General features: G+C 37.9%; 1 protein-coding gene across 1 annotated transcript in view; it reads left to right on the forward strand.

Annotated features, from left to right (window-relative positions):
• Positions 1-1,776: 1,776 nt before the first annotated feature.
• LOC131937740 (fibrillin-1) overlaps positions 1,777-21,090 on the forward strand; it is a 68,858-nt gene continuing 49,544 nt past the window's right edge. Inside the window, exons 1-2 of the mRNA XM_059295355.1 lie at positions 1,777-2,073; positions 2,544-2,860. Coding sequence (XP_059151338.1) covers positions 2,697-2,860 — 164 coding nt within the window. The 5' untranslated portion in view covers positions 1,777-2,073; positions 2,544-2,696. The remainder of the gene's footprint in view (positions 2,074-2,543; positions 2,861-21,090) is intronic.

The following is a 21,090-nucleotide window of genomic DNA, read 5'->3' on the forward strand; positions in this document are numbered from 1 at the left end:
AACGAAAAGCATGACGTCAGGTATTGCTATTTCCCATGACTCAACAAAAGCCTGACGTCAGGTATTGCTATTTCCCATGACTCAACAAAAATCATGACGTTAGGTATTTCTATTTTCCATGACTCAAGGAAAAAGCATGACGTCAGGTATTGCTATTTCCCATGACTCAACTAAAAGCATGACGTCAGGTAAGTAGGCCAGGGACCCCACACGTCCAGGTTTGTGTTACCTCCTGAAAGGTCTTGACATCCGTCTTCTCAGCAATTTACTAATGTCTTAAGACTAGACGGGACAATGAACGCCATCACGGTCTTCCCAACACGGCGATGAAGTGCAGACCTTGATAGTTGGGATGTGTTACAAGATCATAGGACCCTCAAACGAAAACCACACGGCCTAGCAGAGACAGAGAAAACTGGGCAAGACTGAAGGGAAGGATGAAAATAACCTGGCGATATCGAGATATATTTAAAGCTGAAATCAAGTGGCTAAAGATAGAACGAATAAACAGCCTTCTTGTGGTGAGATAGCTAAGTGGTGTAGATACACATTATGGCGCCCGAGATAGACATACTCACAAGTTACACACACAGCCACAGACACAAAGACACACAAAAGCACACACACACACACACACATATATATATATATATATATATATATATATATATATATATATATATATACATATCTTTATATGTTTGTACACGCATATACACATGTATATATATATATATATATATATATATATATATATATATATATATATATATATATATATATATATATATATATATATATATATATATATATATATATATGTATATGTATATGTATATGTATATGTATATGTATATGTATATGTATATGTATATGTATATGTATATATATATATATATATATATATATATATATATATATATATATATATATATATATATATATATATACATATCGTTATATGTTTGTACACACATATACACATGTATATATATATATATATATATATATATATATATATATATATATATATATATATATATATATATATAGGGTTATGTTAAAATGCTGCTATAGGTATAGTTTAATTCAGTATTTTGCACTGGATAAAAGTTTTTGCCCAAACAAAATTTCAGTCCGTTACTCAACGATGGTTAGTTTTACGGACTGTCACTTTTGTATGACAAAAAAAGTTAATAAAATTGAAAGTGCAGACGGTGCAGGTAGGTGTACGTGCTTAACAAAATGTATCTGGCTACAGTGTTGCATTCGTTAAGTCGTACCTGGGAACTACAACGACACCTCTTTCTAGAACCAACAAGAATGTCCAATAAGTCCTGAGCTAGCACATCAACTGAGAATTATGCTCCTTCGTGCTCATTAATTACAACAGATGACTAATTATAATTTCTATCCAAATTAATTTTTATATTCTGGTAAAAAATGTATTCTGGTATTTTTTAAAAAGAAGATTAATGTATAATGCTATATGGGTCATAAGTAAAAACATTTTTTATTTTTATGTGGGAAAAAAATTATAAACTCCTTTTTTGTACACTAAGAATTAAATTATTTAATATCTTTGCAAAATTATCAGAAAATATACGAAAGCGAGGGAGGAGGGGGGGGGAGTTGTGTCCCCGTATCTTTCTAATTCTTATTACATCCCTTTTTAATGTTTCAACTTAAGCGTTTTTATGTAAGTAAACGCTTTGTACCAGGCTTTATAAGACGCGGGCTAAGCAGTCAAGAAACGCTACTGCTAGCCACGGGGAGGCAGTGGAACGCTAGACCCAAACAAACTCGGGGAAAAGACAAAATATTACCGTTCTGTAGCTATATCGCCGGCTCGCCAGCCTTTCAGCCAGCGGATCAGGCGGGACAACTCCTACTTTTTTTCCTTCTCCTACCAGGGGACACAACCTTTATTATGATCGTGTTCTTCTTGCGTCTCCTCGGAGTGGTGATGTAAACCACGGGACTCTCAGTGCCGCTACATCAATAACGTCGATTATTATGCGGAGTCCCACGGCGCTCCTGATGGATTCTCTAATGAACTAGACTTCAACTCTTGTAAACAAAGAAAAAATATTTACTTATTAGTATGCGCGTCAGCTATTTTAGACATTAGTGTCATTATCTCTGTGGTGCTAGTCTATTTGTTTTAGTCAACGCCTGCGGAAGGTTTTAAACATAATTTGCATTTCCTTAGAAACGTACTATGGATACATATTCCTAAAACGTTACTGTAGTGAAATAGGCCTAATACTTTAACGTGTACTCATTCAAGTTTTAAATTAAAATTATTTTTGAATTTCCATATATATATATATATATATATATATATATATATATATATATATATATATATATATATATATATATATATATATATATATATATATATATGTATATATGTGTGTATATATAATATGTAATTATATGTAGTTTATCTGGATAGTGATAGTTAATTTAATTTTCTAATAATAACTAAGTTAACGAATCTATTATGTAGTTACTTTTCCAAAACGTAAAATCCACAGCTGTTTAAAAAAAATGCAAAGTTTGCACAAAAGATAGAGACATAGCATTAGCAAGAGTGTCTGGTATCGCTTATTTCTGGATTTCTTCCATACTTGACAAACCGTACGTGAACGGTTTCGTGAGAGACAGAGAAGAAAAAAAAACACCGAACAATGCATCCATTGATAGTCGTGAGTATTTTGGTGCTCCTGCCGTCTGCATCAATGAGTTCCAGGTGGAGGTCAAGGACTTCCGGTAAAAGCTACAACGCGATTGATTTAAAGGAAACTCCACAGGCTGATGAGACGAAAGTTGAGCCAAAGGTTGAGCCTAGAGGGTAAGGAATTTTTTTTCTTTTTAAATAAAGATCGGGCCCAGAGAGTAAGGAAACTTTTTTTAAAATAAAGATTGGGCCCAAAGGGTTAGGAATTTTTTTTTTTTTTAAATAGATTGGGCCCAGAGGGTTAGGAAATTTTTTTTTTAAATAGATTGGGCCCAGAGGGTTAGGAAATTTTTTTTTTAAATAGATTGGGCCCAGAGGGTTAGGAAATTTTTTTTTTAAATAGATTGGGCCCAGAGGGAAAGGAAACATTTTTTTTTAATAGATTGGGCCCAGAGGGAAAGGAAACATTTTTTTTAAATAGATTGGCCCAGAGGGAAAGGAAACATTTTTTTTTTTTAGATTGGGCCCAGAGGGAAAGGAAACTTTTTTTTTATATTTAAAGATTGGGCCCAGAGGGTAAGAAAAAAAATTTAAATAAAGTTTTGACCCAGAGGGAAGGGAATTTTTTTTTTAAAGACTGAGTATATGGGGCAAAGGAATACGCTCTTTTGGAGGAAAAAAAATGAATCAAATATTTAAGAAAATCTTGCTAACAACGGGGATATAGAACCAATTATAAATTAGGTGAGACAATTATGGACATCTTTTGTTTTGTTTTTAAAGGTTGAGCTGAGAGTGTATGGGGGAAAAATTAAAAAAAAAACTATGTATATTTCGTGCACTCGAGTGCTGTGTGAGTGCAGATAAAGGGGGAAGATAAGACGTCTCCGACGTTACGAAATTCGGTGAAAATAACAATTTTTTTTTCATTCATTCCACTCTGTGGTTGTTTAAATTTTTTTTTTAATCTTTCCTTACACACGACAGATGAACGGTTGCATAATGTTTTAATTACACTTGACCGAAAAATTATCTTTTAATTCCCCTCGTACAAATTTTTTATTCTAATAAAATGCATTAAATATTTAATTAATTAAGCATTTTATATTCGAACGTACGATGTGCGAGACTGTCATTTTACAATGCTGTGTCAGCATGTAATAGACCCTGTGAAGTGTGTACTGTGTACTTCAGTTTTCTTCTTCTTATTTTCTTAAATTTTATTTTTGCGTTTTTTTTTTAAAACACAAAAAATATTTTTTAAACCAATCTGCTGCGAAATCACTTTTCCTAGTGTGTTTTTCTTAGTTGTTTTTTTTTTCGTCCAGAAAGTGAATACTGTCAAGCTATTTGCACAAAAGTTGAAGTAGTCGTTGCATATTGTTTCGTTTATTTCGTCCATAAATCATTTTGAAAAACCGCATAATCTAGACAAGGAGTGTTATAACGATATGAGTAATCGTTCTTCGAGTAATATACCGTCTTAAGCTAAACCTGATGCTGGTTGTGAATGTTTATGACATTTAATGTAGGGGTTTAGGCTGTAAACTTTAATGCTTAGAGATCCCTAAAAAACATAACAATATTGTGCATAATGTTTTATTGACCTGTTAACTAACAACAAAAGATCACGTTTAAAACATTCAATGCATAACTACGGATTCAAATCAACATGCAGCATAACTTTTGGGCAGGTTTTTATAGTCTTGCTTTGTAGCTTGTCTAAACATACCGGTCAGTATGCATGTATTGTACATGTGTGTGTGTGTGTTTATTTGTAAATGTATATACATATACCAATAGACAATTATATATACGTATTTATTTACACACAAACACACACACACACACACACACACACACATATATATATATATATATATATATATATATATATATATATATATATATATATATATATATATATATATATATATATATATATATATATATATATATATATATATATATATATATATATATATATAGCCTAGACCTCTGGCAAGATTTATCTGTTTGACATCACATGAAGTATGTTGACTGTAAATATTGCACCGACAATTGACTCAACGATCAACACAGCCTACTTGATCCCCTGTTTACTGAGTCATGTCTGTTGAACTAGCAAGGAAAAGCTTTTAGCACAAGTTTCCGTTGGAAATTTTTTTATGTACACTCTCGCAATTGCTTTTTCTTTCTTTGACAAGTGCTTGTAGAAGCATGTAGTGGTTTAAACGTCTTTATATTGCCTCGAGATTGCTGTAGACGATAAGAATGTCGGGGAGCAATGTTCACATAAGTATGGTCTGGTTGGTGCTCAAGATTAAGAGTGGGGGGAAAAGACATTGTGGGACATTGAAAGTGATGACAGTCATAAAATGTTCCAGTAAAATTCCGTATAATACACCTATATTGACAGATAATTCAAGTGGTTAATGAAGCGTTAAAAGAGTTTAAACAGTGTCCACTAATAGTTTGAGCTGGAAATACTTAAAATCGTTATAGTGCCCCCTACTTAAATGAGCAGGGCAGAGTTTAAAAGAGTTTAAACAGTGCCACCTAAACTTAGCTCTTTGTTCAAATTACATCTGCATTTAATAATTCTATGGTCTATCCTACTCGACAAACCACTGTTCTAATAATTATATGGTCTATCCTATTGACCAAAGTTAATTCGATCACCGAACAGCTTATTACTGTAATAGACTGCCCTGAGTACCTCCAGTTTAATACTAATCGACTTTGATGTATGTTACGGTATGAGTCTTTAACCCATCCACACTCACTAAAGAAATATTTTCCACATATTTAAGTTTGTTTTCCTTGCCGGATAATCCAAGTTTTGTATGTTCCTGTACAAATGATAACCCAGATAATTAACATTTTGTTGTGACCGTCAGATTAAAATACTAACAGAACTTGCATAACGGGTCGGCTGAAATGTTTTCAGAAATTCCATTTAAAGAAGATAAGACATGTCTGGCTAATAAGGTCACCCTAACCACAGATTAAATTGTCCTTAAATTTCCTGAATCTCGGTACACGAGGGAACAGAGAAATGTCTCCAATAATCAACTTGCAGGATCGAAAAAAACACAACAATTGTGCTATTGTCACATTAACTCTCCTGCTAGTTGGAGAAATGTTGTACTGAATTAATGTGATATCGAAAAACCAATAGCATATTCTCACAGTCAAATGTTTAATTAATATGCCTTTTTTAAAAATCTAACTGTAAGTTGTGTCAATTCACATCGTAAATCAGCTGGCATAACTAAACTAAGGCTGTTGTTTCAATGTATTTACGAGTTGATAACATTTTTATGTACACTACAAGGGGACGACATAGGAGAAGCGCATGATTACTCACTCTAGTCACATGTTCAATTTGAGGGCCCGATTCCGTAGGATGCAGCTGAGTTCACCCAGCTCTGAGGAGTACCTGACTTGATTTGGGGGAAACTAGGACGACGTGGCAAAGTGCTGACCTTAAGCTTTTTTTTATATACGCGAACCAGAGGACCAGATAACTACTTTATAAGGCACATGGTCCGTCTGGTCAATTTTTTAAAAAAAGTTTTAAACACCAACTGGTCTCACTAATCCAAACACTCACTAATCCAAAACCAACTGGTCTCACTAATCCAGACATCAACTGGTCTCATTAATCCAAACACCAACTGGTCACACTAACTCAAACACCAACTGGTCTCACTAACCCAAACACCAACTGGTCTCACTAATCCAAACACCAACTGGTCTCACTAACTCAAACACCAACTGGTCTCACTAACTCAAACACCAACTGGTCTCACTACCTCAAACACCAACTGGTCTCACTAATCCAAACACCAAATGGTCTCACTAATCCAAACACCAAATGGTCTCACTTATCCAGACACCAATTGGTCTCACTTATTTAGACACAAGTCATGTGAAAAAATCTTTGATGCCGAAAATGTGCCTATGAAAGCACACAAAAGTGACAATGGCATTCCACGAGAGGGTAGGCGAGATAAGCCCTCGTTATCCCGAGCTGACAGCCCGACCAGAAACACCAAACGATAAGTAATTCGTCTGCTACTTACGTAACCACGACAGCGACACTTCACCCCAGGTGCGACAGCATATGTTCATGTAACTACTTACAGGGATTAGCCAGGGAATTTCAACATTTTCCTGACGTTACGCATCAGAGCTGCACCGGTGGACCGGCACGTTCACTTAAACTTGATTAATTAATGTAATTAGTGCTTAAATTAAAGCATTACCTAATATAGATAATCGTAAAATGACGTACTTTTAACAGCCAATTACTGATGTAGCAAATTACGGATATATATAGGCATATATATATATATATATATACATATATATATATATATATATATATATATATAGGCCTATATATATATGTATATAGGCCTATATATATGCCTATATAAGAGCATATATATATGCATATATATATATATATATATATATATATATATATATATATATATATATATATATACTTTTGAGAAAATGTTCGTTAATATAATCTGAATAGCCAGATCAATATGCATAAATATTTGGTGTATGTTATGTAAAACTGTACCATCTCTGATTCGACCCGTCCAGTTAGTAATGTATGCTCTGAAAAGTCGCCTACATCATCTAGCTGACAATCATTGGAGTTTTATATTTACATGTAATCGGAATTGAACGCCCTAAGCTATTTATCTTGGTTTTAAACTTAGTAAAACGAAACAATTTAAGCCTGGTGATAAGGCGAGCATTGTTAAAAAGATAAACCATTTTTCTCTCGCGGGTGTAACCGCCAACACAGGGTTCTAGAAAGGATATCAATTCTAGAATTCTTACAAGTGGCAAAGTTAATCTCCTGTAATCTCCTCAAGGCACAAATTAACCGCGTTATTTCTCGCGGGCGTTGAAGAAGGAAGTCACCGAAACCCGGAGAACAGGAAGATTTCAGATAACTCGTTTTGGTCCGTCGAGTTATGGGCCCTGGGTCTAAAATTTCAGATAACTCGTTTTGGTCCGTCGAGTTATGGGCCCTGTGTCTAAGATTTCAGATAACTCGTTTTGGTCCGTCGAGTTATGGGCCCTGTGTCTAAGATTTCAGATAACTCGTTTTGGTCCGTCGAGTTATGGGCCCTGTGTCTAAGATTTCATATAACTCGTTTTGGTCCGTCGAGTTATGGGCCCTGTGTCTAAGATTTCAGATAACTCGTTTTGGTCCGTCGAGTTATGGGCCCTGGGTCTAAAATTTCAGATAACTCGTTTTGGTCCGTCGAGTTATGGGCCCTGGGTCTAAAATTTCAGATAACTCGTTTTGGTCCGTCGAATTATGGGCCCTGTGTGTAATGATGTACGTAACCTTAATATGTTACTTACCTGAGAAAAGATTTTTTTTTTCGTTAAAATTAGCAATTTTCCGTTTTGGTGTCACCCTGTGCGGTCCGCACCCACTCCCCCTCTTTGTGACGCCACAGGTTGTTGCTGTGTGAGCCTCTAGCTGGAGTGTTTTAATGCGTGACGCTCAACTTGGAGTTTTCTCGGTGCGTTATGGGACATTCTAGGGTATACTTTAAGAAAGTGTGCCCTGACATTAGAAATTATACTTGATACTCACATTATTCAGTTACATATACATTGTGTACATACTTTACATTAATATACGTCAACATTAGCAAGTTTACATCAATAAACCCCCGCCACTAGAAAGTTTATATCAATAAACCCCCGCCACTAGAAAGTTTACATTAATAAACCCCCGCCACTAGAAAGTTCACATCAGCGTACATGTTGTATGTTCACACGTTGTTATCTTCCCTGGGGTTTTACTTTGTTGTTTACACGACCACACCCAGTTGTGATACTCATAGTGCATGTGTACTGTGATAATGGTGAGCTGGGCCATGGTGTGATACTGGGCCATGGTGTGATACTGGGCCATGGTGTGATACTGGGCCATGGTGTGATACTGGGCCATGGGTGTGATACTGGGCCATGGGTGTGATGCTGGGCCATGGTGTGATACTGTGCCATGGTGTGATACTGGGCCATGGTGTGATACTGGGCCATGGTGTGATACTGGGCCATGGTGTGATACTGGGCCATGGTGTGATACTGGGCCATGGTGTGATACTGGGCCATGGTGTGATACTGGGCCATGGTGTGATACTGGGCCATGGTGTGATACTGGGCCATTGTGTGATACTGGGGCATGGTGTGATACTGGGCCATGGTGTGATACTGGGCCATGGTGTGATACTGGGCCATGGGTGTGATACTGTGCCATGGTGTGATACTGGGCCATGATGTGATACTGGGCCATGGTGTGATACTGGGGCATGGTGTGATACTGGGCCATGGTGTGATACTGGGCCATTGTGTCATACTGGGCCATGGTGTGATACTGGGCCATTGTGTCATACTGGGCCATGGTGTGATACTGGGCCATGGTGTGATACTGGGCCATGGTGTGATACTGGGCCATTGTGTCATACTGGGCCATGGTGTGATACTGGGCCATGGTGTTATACTGATCCATGGTGTTATACTGGGCCATGGGTATGATACTGGGCCATGGGTGTGATACTGGGCCATTGTGTGATACTGGGCCATGGTGTGATACTTGGCCTTGGGTGTGATACTGGGCCATGGCGTGATAATGGGCCATTTCTCGCAAATAAATTAGACGCTGACTCAAACAAAATATATTTTAACTAATTACATTCTGAAACATGAAATAAACTCTTCTTGTAATAAGTTTTACTCAGTCGGATAAGTGCGTAATAAAATCCAATGGCATTAGTGTAAAAAAAAGCATTATCTGCAATCTAGTATCTTCTCTATTGTTATGCCTATGCTGGTTAAAAAAAAAGATCGGCATGGTATCGCCTTTATTCACCAATTTAACGTCACTGGACTTGTAAATCTTTAACAACCTTATCAGGACGAGTTTTAGTAGCTCAACGTCTTATGTTAATCATAAAATCATGGCGCTGAACAACTAGTGAAACGCAACAACAAAACGAATGCCTGTGCGTCATTGAGTTCGTTCATAATGTTTTAAATCTTCAATAAGATTTTTTTTCTAGTTTAATAATAAGAAATAGTTTTTACCCTAGCCCTACCCTTTAAGAATTCCCCAATTATCGTTCTATTCCTAACCCTAATGTTATAAAATGTCTGGATTTTTTTCCAACAGACATTAAGATATAACATTATTTTACCTATGCTTTAATAAAAACGTTTCTCGATGTCTATTTTAATCAAACCTGCAGAGAGTAGAACTGAAACCAGAGAGGCGTAACCAGGCCACCAGACCACCTAGACGGGAGCGAACTCTAGTCCATCCGGTGAGATCTGACACACACACATTGCTCTGCTACCCCGCCGCGTTCCGTACTTAGGAAAATTCGTTCCACAGATGTTTAACCTAGGGGGTCACCGTAATAGTCCGGCACTGCTTCAGTCCGACTTCATATTTGGTGTTTTGTTACTTTATTAGCATTCAGACAACCGTAACTCGTGGGTCTAATTATACTGAAAGAAATCATTGCTCGTAGCAAAAAAAATGCATTGTTTTCGAAGCTAACTCAATGTTTTGTAATAGCTATTGTTGATTTAATAACTAGAGTTTACATTTTCTTTTTTTTTTTCTACTAGTGAATGTTTTTATGACATCCTACTTTATCTGCTAGAAATGTTTCAATGACTGTTTCCATTTCCGACTCCTTTTTGCTAGAAATGTTTATTTGACTGTTTGGATTTCCCACCTCTTCTCTACCTGTGGCTGTTTGTGTCAAACCCCAAATCCCCCTTTCTAAACATGGCGCGGGCGTCTATCCCCTGAGATGAACAAGATATTTTCTTCTAAAATCTCTGCCCATGCTGGTGTTAGATCGTATATGTAAATATGTGTTTGAAAAAAATCTCTGTGAATCTGCTGTATGATAAGACAATAAACAGACGATATCTCTGTTCCAAATGTAAACATGTTCTGGAATCTACGGGTAGTTTGGGTCGGTGTTTAATTCTCAAGTTAGCGCGAGCAAGCTTATCATGGACGTGGGTTTTACAAGATCTCAAGTGCATGTCGGTAATTTTAAAGTGTTAAGAGCAAGAAAAATATCACCAATGTAAAACATTAATTAATTTACTTATCTTGTGAATATATTTTTTTTTGGGGGGGGGGGGGGGAATCTAATTCCATATATTAGAATTGTAATTTTCATAGATGTATTTTTTTCATTGAATCCAAACCATTTTTTTTAATCCCACTAACATCAAGCATTGCTCAGTTGGTTATTTTAACAGAAACTTTGCGACAGGATTAAACTTTTTTTTTTGCTGTATCAGCAATATTGTATTCGCCTTACTTAACCGGTTGTAGGTCCTGCTACTTTACATTTTATAGCCCCTCCCCCCACCCACCCTTTTTTCAAACTCCACACAAAGTCAAGGATAAAATAAATCAACAGTAACAATCTAATCAAATCTCGTCTGCTCCACTAACTGATAAGAAAAGAAAAACATTACGTAGGTGGTTAACCGCAGACCCCGCGAGGCACGTGACCCAACGAGACAGCACGAGATTTGGTTTTTCTGCTTCATGCAGGCAGACATGGATTCGCTTTACTAGTTTAGAGCGCGGACGGGGAGAGAAAAAAAAACATAATCTTTGTGTTTAATCCCCGTGCAGATTTTTTAACAAGCATATTGTATGTACCGTCCGTCCCCACCCACATACCAGAGTAAATGTCACTCTAGGCTAAGTAAAACTTCATCTTTTTAGCATACCTTGTACCACACTATCCTACTATAGATTACATTTGTAATGTAGTATTGTACATCTAGGAATTATCCCCCTTCCCCACACTTCATAAAAGGGGTGCAGACTCTGGGGGAGGAGGGGGGGGGGGTTAAGGACAACGGGTTGAATTGGACGTACTACATAAATGTAATATCATGAACCGATAAAAAAAATACTAGTTAGCACTTTATTCTTGTCTTACATAATATTCTAGCTAGCACTTGATGCTTGTCTTACATCAAATTCTAGCACTTTATTCTTGTCTTATATCTAATTCTAATTAGCATTTGATGCTTGTCTTATATCAAATTCTAGTATTTGATGCTTGTCTTATATTAAATTCTAGCACTTTATTCTTGTCTTACATCAAATTCTAGCACTTTATTCTTGTCTTATATCCAGTAGCGTAGGGGGGGGGGCGCGGGGGGGGGGGGACGACATAAGTCCCCGGGCGCCGACCTTAGGGGGCGCCAAAATGGGTTGGAAAAATAAATTGAAAGGTTGAGGGGGGTGCAAATCGAAAGTTTGAGGGGGGTGGTGCAAATCGAAATCTCGAGGGGGGTGCAAATCGAAAAGTTTGTCCCCGGGCGCCGGGAAGGGTCGCTACGCCTCTGCTTATATCAAATTCTAGTTAGCATTTGATGCTTGTCTTATATCAAATTCTAGCACTTTATTCTTGTCTTATATCAAATTCTTGTTGGCACTTTATACTTGTCTTATATCAAATTCTAGTTAGCACTTTATACTTGTCTTATATCAAATTCTAGTTAGCACTTGATGCTTGTCTTATATCAAATTCTAGTTAGCACTTGATGCTTGTCTTATATCAAATTCTAGTTAGCACTTGATGATTGTCTTATATCAAATTCTAGTTAGCACTTGATGCTTGTCTTACCTCTGTCCGAATGTCAATTTACCACCCGGCTACGCGCAGGAATTTAGATCGGATTTTCTAATCGTTTGTTTGCTAACGGTCTGGGTAGTGTATTTACCGGAGAAATTTAATAGATACCGACACACGCGGTGGTTACGTTTGTTGTGTGTGTTTGTGTGTGGTTGTGTGTGGTTGGGGCCGGGGTGAGGAAATTTATGAAAGAATTTATTCATGGAAAAAAAAATTTACTAACAGTAGCTTATAAAAACAAATATCGTTTTTTTTAAGGATTAAGGTTTACTTGAGTATGGAGATGGGATGTTATAAACTTCTGTTATCTGACTTAAATAGGAATCTTGTAAGTTTTGCTTGTATTGCATCTACGAGGCAAGGTGGTCGAATTGAAGATAGCAAACAGAAATAAAACAACTACGGGCATTTGATTCCCATGTCGAATTAGGGGGAAGGCAACCCTCACCCCCAGTGTTTCTTCCAGAATTTTTTCTCGGGGGGGGGGGGGGGGGACGACGACACTTGATATTTTCCGGGGGGGGGGGGAAGAGGCGGTTTACATTTTCCGGGGGGGGGGGCGGACACTAGTAAAAGTATATGCTTGGAAAAAAACTCTGCTCACCCCCAGTCCCCAGAATTTCGACCCAACGTTTGTAGACACGAGACTTAATCTGGAGAGTGTAGATCTGGGCGGGGGGGGGGGGGGGGGGAGCAGGACTTACAACTTATTTATATGCCGAGTTTATTGACGTTCATTCTACTTTTCCTGATAATTTGTAAAAAAAAAAAAAATTAAAAGTATTTTACATTTTTTTCATAAGCATGAAGTCTTTGACGTCATTGAAAACTGACGTCTATTGTTTATCCATTAACTATGACGACACTTGTTTAATAACAAAGCAATGACGCCCAACGCCTACCAAAAGAATTCTTTTGTAAGACTAAGATTAAACCCGGCTCCTACCATTTCACACCCGTATCAAACGGTTGGACATTTCCTTTACCAAATCAGTGCAGACTGGTGTTAAATGGTGCGGGGAGTCCAGCAGCCACTAAATGGGTCTGGAATAAAAGATGGATAAGAACGGGGCTGAAAACTGGCAACATGAAACTGGGTGTGGCCGGCAGGTGGCGGGGCGGTGAAAGGTCACAATAGGTTTCTTCCGGTAAGTCTTGTGAACGGCGGAGAGATACAGTCAAGTCGCCGATTGGATGAGCATTGTCACGTGCGTGTGACGTCGTTCACCAGCTGAATGGTAAAGATGCTTGTGAAATTAGTCCAATTTGTTTGAAATGGTGGTGGTGTTTTTTTGTTTTTTTTTTTTTTTTTTTTTTTTTTTGGAAAATTATCATTTTAATTTATCTACTATTTTTGGGAGATTCCGGAAAACTTTTCTTAACACAATAAGCGTCAATGTTGATTCTTATAAATATAGCTGCAAAGGTTCCCTAAATGTGCAGTGGATTTGGTACCCACAAATATGCCCTTGGTTTGGTGCCCATAACTATGGCCCTGAATTGGTGCCCATAACTATGGCCCTGAATTGGTGCCCATAACTATGGCCCTGGTTTGGTGCCCATAACTATGGCCCTGGTTTGGTGCCCATAACTATGGCCCTGATCTGAGTCCAACTAATGTATAAATTGTCCCAGAACCATACATCGAATGCACACTTAAATCAAAAGGTTTTCACATTTTTATTTGTGTACAAATAGGGCTACTATTGCACGAATGAAAGCGGTGTCAAATCTTCTCGAAGTTAGCTGACTTGACTATGTCTACATAGAATATATACTATATCTAAAGCAACAGTAACTTGATATATTGATAGAAGATTTACTGAAGAGGTGTAATGAAATGTATCTAGAGAAAACTGAAAACATTCAGCACTATTTCAAAGTCCTCTTCAAGTGTAATCAAATGTAACAGGTCCATGCCCCTGGTCACGTGAGCTTAAGCGTCTGCTAGCCGTTAAAGTGTCAGTGGGGAGGGGGGTGTAAGAAAAAGGTAGTTAAAGTTATATTTAAATTTTCACACCTATTTTTATGTGGTAAATCGGGAAGCTGTGCGAAAATAGCAACTTAACCCGTCTTAATTTTAAAGCAATTAGTAGCATTATTTAATCAACAGCAAGACTTTTATTAAGATGTTAATCTGACTCGTATTTTACTGGGATTAAACCATGAGCCTCTTTAAGATTCGGAAAGTATTTAGATTCTTTTTTTTTAAATATACAAGCCACGTAACTGAAAAGATCCACCGATTTAAAAATAGAATGGCATGTGTTAAAAATGAAACAGACGCTCGGGTAATTTGTTAAGAAATTTCCCATCCATAATTCCAAACAAGTTCCAATTTGGAACTTTGAAAATCCTCTTAATTGCTCTCCTCTTTCTCTCTCTCCCCCCCCCCCCCCCTCCCCATCTTGTGGCACCACCTCCATTAAGCAGGCTAAGCTGCGTCTTATCTCCTTTCTATTCGTTTGTTTATTTTTTATCATGCTTTTTGTATGCAGATGCAGACATAAACCTAGATTTTTAATGCTTAATTAACATCTAAAATCGTTTAAAGTTGGCATTCATTAGCTCTCTGACATTTGGTCGTTTCTGCTTTAGCTCGGAGAAAATGGACAAATGAAATCCTGATTTGAAAGGGGAAGAAGCGAGTTAATTGATGACAGGCGACAGGAGTAGGTCGTGTTGGGATGTCTGGACAGGTCCAGGCTACAGGGAGCTGTAGACATGACCTAAGATGGAGGTAGATGTACAGATGACCTAAGCTGTAGGTAGCTGTAGAGATGACCTAAGATGGAGGTAGATGTACAGATGACCTAAGATGGAGGTAGATGTACAGATGACCTAAGTTGGAGGTAGCTGTACAGATGACCAAAGATGGAGGTAGCTGTACAGATGACCTAAGCTGGAGGTAGATGTACAGATGACCTAAGATGGAGGTAGATGTACAGATGACCTAAGATGGAGGTAGATGTACAGATGACCTAAGCTGTAGGTAGCTGTAGAGATGACCTAAGATGGAGGTAGATGTACAGATGACCTAAGATGGAGGTAGATGTACAGATGACCTAAGTTGGAGGTAGCTGTACAGATGACCAAAGATGGAGGTAGCTGTACAGATGACCTAAGCTGGAGGTAGATGTACAGATGACCTAAGATGGAGGTAGATGTACAGATGACCTAAGATGGAGGTAGATGTACAGATGACCTAAGATGGAGGTAGATGTACAGATGACCTAAGTCTGTGGTAGCTGAACAGATGACCTAAGATGGAGGTAGCTGAACAGATGACCTAAGATGGAGGTAGATGTACAGATGACCTAAGTCTGAGGTAGCTGTACAGATGACCTAAGTTGGAGGTAGCTGAACAGATGACCTAAGATGGAGGTAGATGTACAGATGACCTAAGATGGAGGTAGCTGTACAGATGACCTAAGTTGGAGGTAGCTGTACAGATGACCTAAGTTGGAGGTATCTGTAGAGATGACCTAAGCTGGATGTAGATGTACAGATGACCAAAGCTGCCTTTGGAAGAATGTTTTAGCTATATACGCCAGTGCTCGGCCTTTGGAAGAATGTATTCGTTATATAGCCAAAAAAAAACCTCGGAAAAAGCAGTGTATATTAAAATAGTTCAGGTATTTTATTTTTTCATCTGTTGTAAACATGATGAGGGCTGTTAGGTGCGACCCTCCCACCTGTTGGGCACAGACAGCTGGGTTACGTTTGATGATCAGAACATTGGGTATATCGTGCTATGCTGGCTCTAAGTTATAATGATCTCACATTTTATAAGATATATTACATCTTATAGTATATATCACATCTCATACGATATTTCACGTAAATCCTGTTTCTCTGCGGTTTTTTAATATCGTTACTGAGAATACTAGAAACAAAAATTGTTTTAGTCTTCTGTCACTATTCCATAAGCTATTTTTCAATTCCATTCAATGACAAATAATATAAAACTGTAAAATAGATGTTTACAAAATAAACTATTACAAGGTGATCAGTAATTCTATAAATCAGTATTAGGCAGTTCAGGACGAATAGTTTTCTATCGCGTGGAGAAAACAGCAAATCCCGCCCTGACTAACACGACAGTACCTGTCTCTTACGACACCTGTACACCTGTACACCGTAGCTGGTAACGTATCAGCTGTTTGTACTCACCTACCACATTCCTATTGTAGTAGCGGTAACTTGAGGTGCAAAATACTAGTTACAACAGTTCTGTACAGAGAAAAAAATGTCGGTATTTGTAACAGTGTTTAGACATTGATGTATCTATGTATGTATGCGGATGTGTAGATGTTAAATCCGATGTATAAACAAATCTTTGTTCAATGGTATTTCATTCTGTATACAGTCATAAACATTCCTGAAATAAACACTAACGTAAATAGTGGGTAATGCAAAGAATTGTCGTGTAAATAAGCACGTGTTTTTGCCATCTCTTTACGTCTGCATTTCTTTTATCTTCTGCTGTAGCGAAGTCATTCAATTGTGGGAGGGAGATACATACGCTCCCAAAATCACCCGGCCAACCTATAGAAAAACCACCCGGCCCGACTTACAGAAAAACCAATTGGCCGACTAATAGAAAAACCACACAACACCATGTAACCTAACTTTTAAGAAAACCACCCATAACCACCTGGCCCGACTTATAGAAAAACCACCCAAAACCAATCAGTTTATAGAAAAACCACCCCGTTCGACTATAGAAAAACCACCCATAACCAATCAGCTTATAGAAAAACCACCCCGTTCGACTATAGAAAAACCACCCATAACCAATCAGCTTATAGAAAAACCACCCCGTTCGACTATAGAAAAACCACCCATAACCAATCAGCTTATAGAAAAACCACCCCGTTTGACTTATAGAAAAACCACCCCGTGTGACTTATAGAAAAACCGCCCAAAACCACCGTCGGTACAAGTTCTCCCGCCCTGATTCCAAACAACGCCATCTGGCCCCCACCCCCGTGGACGCAGTGCGCAGGAACACAACCTGTAACCTTTCAAGTGCGTTGCGCGCCGGGTAGCGGCTCACCGAAACAAAAGATTCGGGTATTCCCGTAGATTGGCCCCGCTCAGATGTGTGCGACTGCGCACGGAAACGCCTTTGATCATGGTGAGAGCACGAGCATATGTATCGCCCTTAAATTTTAAAAAGAACAATACGCAACAACAAAATTATCAACAGGTAAATGGAGCAATGCTTACTCGAGATTGCCAGACATTATATATATATATATATATATATATATATATATATATATATATATATATATATATATATATATATATATATATATATGTGTGTGTGTGTGTGTGTGTGTGTGTATGTGTATGTGTATGTATGTATGTGTGTCTGTCTGTGTGTGCGTGCGTGCGTGTGTGTGTGTGTATATGTGTGTATGTGTGCGTGTTTGGATTATTCAACTTTTTGTCCGCTGCTGCGTAGGAATTTGACTACCGACCACACAGAAGCGTCCGCGTGTAGCTTTTTCTCAAGGACGGTATCCGGTGCTATTTTCAAAAGATCAAGGAAGAAAGAATGTGAAAATTTGAAGCATATTTGTCTGTGTACCCAGTCTGCTAACATTTTAAGTTTAAAATTGGGAAAATATTTGTTGTTGACACCCGCCCCTCCCCCTGTTTGGGCTCACCAACTTCCTTGAAAAATCACATTTTATTTAAAATTTGACATTTCGGTTTGTAGTTCCCACACCGTATCTTTTGGGATCTTGATACAAACTTTCCAAACCTCTCATTGAAATTTTAGCCTTGTCTGAACCTCTAGCATACATTGTTTTACAATTACGCCAAATGTTGTGGTACCTAGTGGATTAGTGAGGTGGATTCATCATCCAGTGTTTCTTTAAGACTTTTTCTCCAGGAAAAGGACTTGAATCTTTAGGGAGAGTGCGGGGGGGGGGGGGGTCTTAAATTTTCGTTCGGGGTTGGGTGGGGGGTAGAAGTACTTTGGTGCGCTCCGAAGAGACGCCAGAAAGGTACTCTTTCTTCAAGTAAACCTAGCATGCGTCCATCATACCATACATGGTCTGATAAACGCCAATTGTTATGGTGCCGCAGCCTAGCGATTAGTGCGGTAAATTCTTCAAGTAAACCCAACAGGCCTTTGAGTAAACAATTTCTTAACATCTCTTTAGCATTTTTTTTTAATTTGACATGTATGTATCCCCGACATTTAAACCTACATGTACATGTAATATACACTGAATTAGTCGGCTCTAACTCAAGGAAAATATTAATGGATTTTTGTGTGTAGAGTTTAGTATCGCGTTACACACGTACACACCGACTTTCTGTCATGCTACACACACACACCGACTGTGATACACACAAACACACCGACCCTCCGTCGTGTTCTAGATACATGGTGTTGGCATGTCGTTATCGGATATGCCTGTCAGAGACAATGACAACTGATAGCTGAGGCTGTTACATCTGCCAGTTCCCGCCCCTCCCCGCTAGTCACCTCGCCTTTACACTGTTTACAGCGTTGGCATTTTTGGGTTGAAATCTGCAAACAGAAGTCAAGCTATAAGACATGGTGTCTCATACAGCCAACTTAATTTAGATCTAGATTCTATTTTAGTTTAGCTCTCACTTCTATGCACTGAGTAAATGTCTATTGTAAAACAAAATTTCTGTGTGTACCAAGGTATTTCATGATGTTTTCTTGCTCCCTAGAGAAAAATTTACGTTGTTTTTTTTTTAAATCGTAACATTTCAATGTTTTGTCCAGTAAAAATAATAAAGTATTAGAAGAAGAGTGACACCAAGCCAAAAATGCTAAATTGTTAAAGAGAAGGGGGTTGGGGTGAGGGGTCACTCTCAGTTACAGCGCAGCACTGGATGACATCCTACCTAGTGAGTGACGCCACTATTGTGACCTGTGCAGAAGTATTTGTTTACCTAGAGAATAGTTGCAGTTTACTTGAAACCCCTCCCGGGACGGGAACGGTAGACTAGTATTGTCGCGGAGAAAAGGAAACTAAAAAGATGATTAAAATATGTAAATAAACCCGAACAATTTGTCCATTGACACAATCGTGAAAAAGAAACACGGAATTTTTTAGTCAACCACGTATTATAGTGTCTATCCAGTTGTAACGGAAACCTGGAATGTTTAGGCGTGATGTCTATAAAAAGTAGATACTTAATCTCTACTTGGACGTGGTCATTAAAAAATACGATTTAGTTCATTGGGGATTTCGTCTAATTTTATTACTTTTGTTCTGACACAATAGAACCAATAATAAGAAACTCGACTTCTACACACACACAAATTTCCCAAAAGGTGATTTCTTTTTCACTTCACGTGTATTTAGTTAATTTTTAAAATTATCTTTTGTGTTTTTAATTACGGCTATTGATTAGTGATATTGGTAATTATTACGTTAACTATCTGTTAGCAAGATCTGATGCCGCTAGGAGCAATTGGAGGTTGCAGTTCCAAGAATTTCTGTTAGTGGTTGGTCAGATTAAATATAATTATGAATGAAGGTATAAATAAACATATGGAGATATGAATGAAGATATAAATAGAACGTATAGTGTGTTGTGAATGTTGTGAAAGATTATACGATCAATGCTTGCTTCCTGTTTATGTTATATTGGTTGTTTTGACTGTGGTACTCCAAGCCCCTACCTGCATTTTATCCTAACCATAAACCTAGCTTTGAGTCACAAGGAAAAAAAACCAACACTATACTTTAATGTTATTTTTGTTAAACCCAGAACCCCATCCCTCAAACACACAACCTCACCCACCCCCCACCACCACACACACACACTCGCACGTTTATTTACTTTAATTAGATCACACATCTATATTTAGTCTTTTACTTTATATCTTATCCAACGAATCCTGTTAAATTCCGGATATTTTTTATTTTTTTTCTTTGGCCGGTCGTCTTTTCTGGCAAATTACTCACAGAAGGCTTCAACTCTTGGCATTAAGCCAATTAGAGCTAATTAATCTTCTTAGTTAAGTGATCGCAGACTCAAAAAGAAGGAATTGGATGCAAAACCTTTGACTGAGATTACTCATCATACGGTTAATAAGGCTTACTCATTCAAAGTCTGATAACTCCATTCAAGTTCACATTTTAAAAAGTAACTTCAGATTTGACGATCATTAGAGTAGATGGAGTAGAGCTCATCTGTTTTTCTTATTGCATCTGCCATGCAGTGATTGCGTTGCCTTTGTCAGTGGTGTTTATATTTATTTACATATCACCATATCACCCCCCCCCCCCCACTTTGCGCATCTTTACCCGTCCCAATCCCTCACTATTTTTCTGCAAGAAAAAAAAAATTGCCCGTACGTTTCAAAGGCGATAACGAGTAAAAAAATGAAGCAATTCGTTGGATGTAATCAATGCTGATGTCATGTAAGTTGTGCAGACGAAGGCCAGCCTCCACTGAACTCGTACCACATTACCACATCTAACTCACGATAAATGTCTCCCACTATCGTCTTCACAGAAAAACCTGTCTGATTTTTCTGAGATCTCTGCCGCACCACCCACCACAAAACAACGCGCCTGTCGCCTTCTTTTGTTAGAGTTTCGGGTTAGATTTCTTCGCTCTTATGAATTCTTTTATTCCCCTCCTTGTAGTTCTTGTTTTCAC

The sequence above is a fragment of the Physella acuta genome, unplaced genomic scaffold (genome assembly GCF_028476545.2).
Source record: "Physella acuta isolate Inbredline_101_S28 unplaced genomic scaffold, ASM2847654v3 ptg000220l, whole genome shotgun sequence".
Lineage (NCBI taxonomy): Eukaryota > Metazoa > Mollusca > Gastropoda > Physidae > Physella > Physella acuta.